This window comes from Pinus tabuliformis, chromosome 1_1 (genome assembly GCF_031772625.1).
Source record: "Pinus tabuliformis cultivar Carrire ecotype Pingquan chromosome 1_1, CPIR1, whole genome shotgun sequence".
NCBI classification, from domain to species: Eukaryota; Viridiplantae; Streptophyta; class Pinopsida; order Pinales; family Pinaceae; genus Pinus; species Pinus tabuliformis.
The window spans coordinates 432,430,352-432,437,586 of record NC_142297.1 but is presented as its reverse complement, the minus strand read 5'-3'; the positions used below and the strand labels follow the sequence as shown (position 1 = coordinate 432,437,586).

The following is a 7,235-nucleotide window of genomic DNA, read 5'->3' as shown; positions in this document are numbered from 1 at the left end:
GTCCAATACGTCTGTTTTCAAATTCCAGCCCTACCTGGAAAAAGCTATCTCCAAAGGACTCAACGCGTGATCAGTGGTCTCCATTGTCTACTACTACTCTCACATGTGGTGTTGTCGGTGGCGAGATGCTTCCACCCAGTAAATTCCCAAGTCGCTTCCTTAAATATTAATATAATCTAATATAATATAATATAATATATTGGTCACAAACTTTATGTCCCTCTCTGCCAACTATTCCCATAAACTAAACATAACAAGGTAATCATCCATCGGGAAAAAGCTCAGTGCTCTCCATGTGGTGTGGTCGCTGGCGAGATGCTTCCTTTGATGAGTAGTATTTCGTGACACATTATAACTCCTCTTTCTACATTTGAATTAGGGTTTCCAAATAGGAGAAGGACCTCTGGTTTGAAACAAAACGAAATCGTTGCAGTTTTGCTCTTAACAGATTGGGAGAGAGATACACAGACATACCAAAGTCGCGCTGGAACTTGGAAGCAGCTGGTAGCCACTCTGCACTTGTGAGATCAAGACCAACCAGTCGAGGACTCTGAAAATATTAAGATTACCAAACCCTGGTTGTAACTTGGAAGCGGCTGGTAGGCTCTTCACACTTGTGAGATCAACTGGATCCAGGTTTTAATCCCAATCTCTCTCATACATTTCATCTTTGTTTTTTCATTGTGTATTCCATGGCAAATCCGTTGGCATCGTCGTCCAACTCGTCTGGCAACAAGGCTCCCTACCAGGTGTTTATCAACCACCGCGGGCCGGACACCAAGTTATCCATCGCCGCCCATCTCTACAATCGCCTTCATGATTTAGGATTTCAAGCGTTTCTGGACAAGGAAGAAATGGAGAAGGGGGACTTCTTCACTTCTCAAATAGCTGCGGCTATAAGAGATGCTTCAGTCCATATCGCAATCTTCTCTCGTCGATATGCAGAGTCTGAGTGGTGTCTCAATGAGCTACTACTTATGTTGGAGTCCATGCAGTCGGGCCGGTCAACCATTATTCCAATCTTCTGCGGTGTTAACCCTGCTGACCTTCGATGGACACTTGGCAAAGACGGAGTGTACGCTAAAGCCCTGACCGAGCTCCAACAAAAGAAAACAACCGACTCCCAAACGCATCAAGAGAAGCCGCGTTACGACCCCGACATCATTGAAAAATGGAGAAAGGCTCTTTTTAATGTTTCAAATATAGACGGTTTCGACCTGAAAGGAGCTTATAATGGGTGAGAAACTGAGAACTCCATCTCTTCCTGTTCCTCGTTTTATATTGTTTAGTTTGATATGTATATGACAAATTATTTATGTACGCTTTGCTTACTGCTAATTAGTAATTTGTTTGTGAATATTAATTCAGTGTGGAGTGGCGACTGGTGAATGAGGTCGTGCAATTGGTATTGGCAAAGGTTAAAAAGCCGCCACTCGACGTGTCCAGATATCCAACAGGTTTGGATCAAAAAGTAAGAGATTTTGAAGAGTTATTGAACCAGCAGCAAATTGGGGTAACTAGAGTTATAGGAATTGTGGGGCTTGGAGGGATTGGCAAAACCACACTTGCTAAGGAAATCTTTAACCAGGAAAGATCAAATTACAGCCAATCTTGCTTTTTATTTGATATCAGAGAAAAGTCTTTAACTACCTTACAGAGTGACCTGATAAAGGACTTGACTCAATTGACTGTACAAATACGGAGCATTGATGAAGGGAAAGGAAATCTCAAACAAAATCTGTCATCCAAACAAGCTCTCATTATTTTAGATAATGTGGATCATTCTTCGCAGCTGGATGCATTACTCTTACCAGCTAAGGATGCCCTTCATCCCAGTAGCGTAATTTTAGTAACGTCTCGCGATAAGCAGCTTCTTATAAACAATGATATCAATGAGTCAGCCATTTATAAGATGGAGTGTCTCAATCAGCAACACTCCCAAGAACTCTTCTGCTTGCATGCCTTTGACCAGCCTCGTCCAGTGGCAGAATTTGAGGTACTGGTTAGTAAGTTTGTCGATGCGTGCGGTGGATTACCGTTATCTCTCACAGTGATTGGCGCGCATCTTCGTGGAAGCAGCGATCTAACTCTCTGGAGAGCCCAATTGATCGAAATCTCAAATATGCTTCCCGACGATATACAAAGCAGACTGAAAATCAGCTACGACAGCCTGAATGAAAAGGATAAGCAGATATTCCTAGATATTGCATGTTTCTTCCTAGGAGAAGACAGGGATACTGCCATTCAAATATGGAAGGGACTGGACTTGGATGGATGGCTGGGCCTTTGGAATCTACAGAACAAGTGTCTCATTGAGGTCGACAGCAAAAATAATATAATAATGCACGACCATCTTCGAGACCTGGGCAGAGATATCGGAGAGAAGAATTCCCCGTATCGTTTTTGCCGCCTAACGCAAAACATTCTTGACAATCTGCCGGAGAAATTAATTGTAAGTATTTTGAAACATTAAGATTCGTTTTGAAATTAGTGTTGTGGTCTCAATATCGTAATTCTTACAGTTTCCAGTCAACAATTTAGGTGCGTGGAATTAACATGGTTGAAACGCCGGTGGAAAACCGTGCGGAGCTGGGCGATCTTTTCCGTGGTATGCGCGGGTTGAAGCTGCTTAGAGTTGAAGGGGATTGTTTGGAAGAAAGCATATTCAAGGCTGCACGGTCACAACATCTCATATGGCTCAGATGGGATAGATGTCCTTATTCTTCCCTCCCTCCCTGGATTCCAATTGAGCGTTTAAGGGTTCTGCAAGTGTGCAGGTCGGCAACATTGAAAACGCTGTGGGAAGATCATAATATTCAGGTATATATTGTAATTATTTAATCGAGCTTGTTCTTCCCTTATGAAATAGCTTTTGGATATATTCCATTTTGGTAGACCACCACGTTTACAATTGACATCCACGGCCCCAACTCACTTTTGGAAAATTTGTGAACATTGCAGGTACCTTTATACTTGAGGGAGTTGAGTATTATTGACTCTGACCTTTTAGAACTTCCAAAGTCCATAGGTAAGTTGAAACAACTCGAAAAATTTGTCCTTAAATCTCAATTTTCCACTCTTCATCTGGAAACATTGCCAGATGAATTCTGTCAACTGCAGTCTTTGGAGCACCTGAGCTTTATCCGCTGCAATTCAATGAAGTCGCTGCCGGATTGTTTTGGCAATTTAACGAAACTCCAATATATTGATCTGTTCGGTTGTCAGCAGTTGAATATGCTTCCAAATTCCTTTGGGAAGTTATGTAACCTCCGGCAGCTTAATTTAAAGCAATGTGGTTCATTAACAGAGCTTCCAGATTCCTTTGGAAACTTGAGGAATCTCCAACATATTGATCTGTTCGGTTGTCAGCAGTTGAATATGCTTCCAAATTCCTTTGGGAAGTTATGTAACCTCCGGCAGCTTAATTTAAACCATTGCGGTTCATTAACAGAGCTTCCAGATTCCTTTGGAAACTTGAGGAATCTCCAACAGGTTAATTTCTCCTCCTGTACTTCATTAAAGGGGCTTCCAGATTCCCTTGGGAATTCAAAGAACCTCCAGCATATTGACTTGTCTTTTTGCAGTAAATTGGAAAAGCTTCCAGATTCCCTTGGCGAGTTAAATAATCTCCGACGTATTAACCTCGCTTTTTGTAGAAAACTAGAGAAGCTTCCAGATTCCCTTGGGAATTCAAAGAACCTCCAGCATATTGACTTGTCTGGTTGCAGTAAATTAGAAAAGCTTCCAGATTCCCTTGGCGAGTTAAATAATCTCCGACGTATTAAGCTCCATTTTTGTGGAAAACTAGAGAAGCTTCCAGATTCCCTTGGTGAGTTAAAGAACCTCGAACATATTGATTTGTCTTGGTGCCGAAACTTAAAAAGTCTTCCAGATTCCCTTGGTGAGTTAAAGAACCTCGAACATATTGCTTTGTCTCGTTGCCGTAACTTAAAGAAGCTTCCAGATTCCTTTGGGAGGTTAAAGAACCTCCGACATATTGACTTGTCTTGTGCCAATGAATTAGAGAGGCTCCCAGATTCCTTTGGGGAGTTACAGAACCTGCAACGTTTGGTTTTGTGCTATTGTCCAAAGTTGCAGATATTTCCTGAAACTCTTGGAAAGATAAGTTCCCTTGAATGCTTAGACCTCCGAGATTGTCCGAAAATTGAAGTATGGCCTCCGCAAGTCTCACATAACCGGTCATTGCTAAAATTATTTTTATCTGGTACAAATTTAAAAGAATTGCCAAGTGCTATCGGAGAGCTAAGTGATTTGCAAGTTCTGCATTTAGGAAGCCAATTGAAACGTCTGCCCGATAACATCGGTGACTTAAGGAGCTTACAGGAATTGGAGCTTTCTGGTTGCATTCAGTTGAAACATTTGCCGGATTCCATTAGATTGTTGACCCAGCTGAGAGAGTTGAAAATCAAGAATTCGGGTTTAGAGTACTTACCATCATGTGTCATGGCGCTGAACAGTCTTCAACAGTTAGAAATAGAGGGCTATCCGTTTAGCGAACTGCAATTCAGAAAATTTGAAGCGGGAATAGTGGTGAATAAAGTGGACGCTTCCATTGTCAACTGTATGTTTGGGCTAAAATACTTAAGACTCTGCGAGACAAACATTTCAAAGTTATCATTTTGTGAAGGCCTTTGCCCAAACCTTCAACATCTCAGCATTCTTAGATGTGGTTTGTTGGTGGAGGTTGTAGAATTGCCAGCAACACTTATAGAGGTAGAGTTGAGCGAGTGTTGTACATTGAGAAAAATAGGACTTTGTGGTCTTGAAAGGCTCGAGAAATTCCAACTCGTAGCATGCCACACAGTTGAGGAGCTGCCAGGTCTTGAAACGTTGGTACGTCTGAAGGAGCTGAAGGTTAACTGCCACTATCTGAAAAGAATAGACGGGTTGGCGCAGTTGACAGAACTTCAAGTGCTAAACACGGAAAAATGCTGTTCGTTAAAAGAACTTCCAGGTCTGGAACAATTGACTTTGTTGAGGAAGCTTAAAGCCAGTGGGTGTCGGAAAGTGCGGAGCATAGTGGGGTTGGCGCAGCTGCCAAAACTGGATGTGCTAGACATGGAAGATTGCTCTGAGCTGGAAGAAATTCCGGGTCTCGAACATTTGACATCATTGAGGAGGCTTAATGCCAGTGGCTGTGGGAAATTGCAGAGCATAGAGGGCTTGGTGCAGCTGACAGGACTTCAAGAACTAAACGTGGCAAACTGCGGTGAGTTAAAGGAAATCACAGGTGGTCTCCAGCATCTGACAAAGTTGAGGAAGCTTAATGCCAGCGGATCTGGAAAACTGCAGAGCATAGAGGGGTTAGCGCAGCTGACAGAACTTCAAGAATTAAACGTGGCAAACTGCTGTGAGCTACAGGAAATCCCAGGTGGTCTTGAACATCTGAAGTCGTTGCGGAAGTTTGATGCGAGTGGCTGTGGGAAACTGCAGAGCATAGAGGGGTTAGCGCAGCTGACAGGACTTCGAGAATTAAACGTGGCAAACTGCTGTGAGTTAAAGGAAATCCCAGATGGTCTCAAACATTTGAAGTCGTTGTGGAAGCTTAATGCCAGCGGATCTGGAAAACTGCAGAGGATAGAGGGAATGGCGCATCTCACACTACTTCAAGAACTAAACGTGGCAAACTGCTGTGAGTTACAGGAAATCCCAGGTGGTCTCCAACATCTGAAGTCATTGAGGAGTCTTAATGCGAGTGGCTGTGGGAAGCTGCAGAGCATAGAGGGGTTGGAGCAGCTGGCAAGACTTGAAGTGCTAAACGTGGCGAACTGCTGCGAGTTAAAAGAAATTCCAGGTGGTCTCAAACATCTGAAGAGGTTGAGGAATCTTAATGCGAGTGGCTGCGGGAAGCAGCAGAGCATAGAGGGGTTGGAGCAGCTGGCAGGACTTGAAGTGCTAAACGTGGCGAACTGCTGCGAGTTAAAAGAACTTCCAGGTCTGGAACATTTGAGATCATTGAGGAAACTTAATGCTGCTGGGTGTCGGAAACTGCAGAGCATAGTGGGGCTGGCACAGTTGACAAAATTTAGAATGCTTAACGTGAAAGACTGCTGTCAGTTAGAAGAACATGAAAATCTGGAACATATGGGGTTGTTGAGGGTGCTAGCAACAAAGCATTGTGGGAAACTGCAGTTGCTGTGTAGGGGAGGATGGAAGTTCCTGCGGCAAGGACGGAAGAAAGGTCGGCGGGCTGTTGGAGTAGGGAAGCCGCTGCGACGCCGCTGGAAGAAACAGACGCTTCAAAAGGAAAAGAATCAGAGTACGTCAAAAGCAAATATTGGGATCAGAGTACGTCATTATTATAATGTTCATTGCAGTCTGTGAACGGCAGCGAAACGAAGCCCTGTAATTGACATTTTCAACTATGGGTTGTTGTGATATCTCTTTATCATACAGGTTATTAGCAAATACCAAAAAGTTTGGAAGACCAAATTTGAACAAACAATATAAAGTTTCACATTCAAACAATATAAAGTTATAAACATGTTCAATTTCAATTATACATTACTAAAGATGTTCAATAAATTAGAGTGATTTTCTTCTTTCCTTTTTAAATGAAATACGTCATTTCATTGACATTTTGATGTATTTCAACCATTAACAGTTTCAGCTACCTTTATTGAATTGTATATTTTTTTAATTTGATGTCTCATTTTCTTTTATTATATTTAACGAATACAATAAAATGTTTATATTTTTTTTGTTATTATAATGCTAAAAATAATTATTTAAATAAATTTAAGAAATATATATATAAATTCCATAAATAAATAAAAACTTTATAATAAACAAATTATATATTATATTTTTTTTAATGATATCTTATTTTATATAATTAAATATCTTATTTCATGGTTCACACAAAATGCATTTTAAAATAGCAATATATTAAAGATATTATTTCATGGTTCACACCAGATGCATTTTAAAATAACAATATATTAATAGTTTTAATGTAATAAAGTAAAAAACAAAAAATGTTATTAAAATAAGTTTGAAATTAGAATACTTTGGAATGGGTGCTGAAAGGTGGGGGAGTGGGTTGCATGGGTTGTCGATGTCCCACCTAGTCAAAGGACCAAGGGCTGTGGAAGAACACCCCTATGGCAAATATGAATGTTTCAATCCAATAACATGCCAATCATCATTCGAAACAATAATACTCTAAGCACCAAGCACTTAGATCTTAACTGTATTCCCTATAAAAATCTATC

General features: G+C 41.1%; 1 protein-coding gene across 1 annotated transcript; it reads left to right on the top strand.

The window, feature by feature from the left end:
* Positions 1-305: 305 nt before the first annotated feature.
* Positions 306-6,533, top strand: LOC149213567 (uncharacterized). Its single transcript, XM_089392050.1, has 4 exons — positions 306-1,237; positions 1,369-2,452; positions 2,542-2,820; positions 2,962-6,533. Exons 1-4 carry the CDS (start codon positions 693-695, stop codon positions 6,343-6,345), a joined length of 5,292 nt encoding a protein of 1,763 aa, XP_089248176.1. The 5' UTR covers positions 306-692; the 3' UTR covers positions 6,346-6,533.
* The last annotated feature ends 702 nt before the right edge of the window (positions 6,534-7,235 follow it).

What these genes read in the sequence shown, in the direction of transcription:
- LOC149213567 (XM_089392050.1), top strand. Translation starts at nt 693, where the DNA reads ATGGCAAATCCGTTGGCATCGTCGTCCAACTCGTCTGGCAACAAGGCT. An exon ending in CTGAAAGGAGCTTATAATGG is followed by an intron (nt 1,238 to 1,368) that starts GTGAGAAACTGA and finishes ATATTAATTCAG; the next exon opens with TGTGGAGTGGCGACTGGTGA. An exon ending in ATCTGCCGGAGAAATTAATT is followed by an intron (nt 2,453 to 2,541) that starts GTAAGTATTTTG and finishes TCAACAATTTAG; the next exon opens with GTGCGTGGAATTAACATGGT.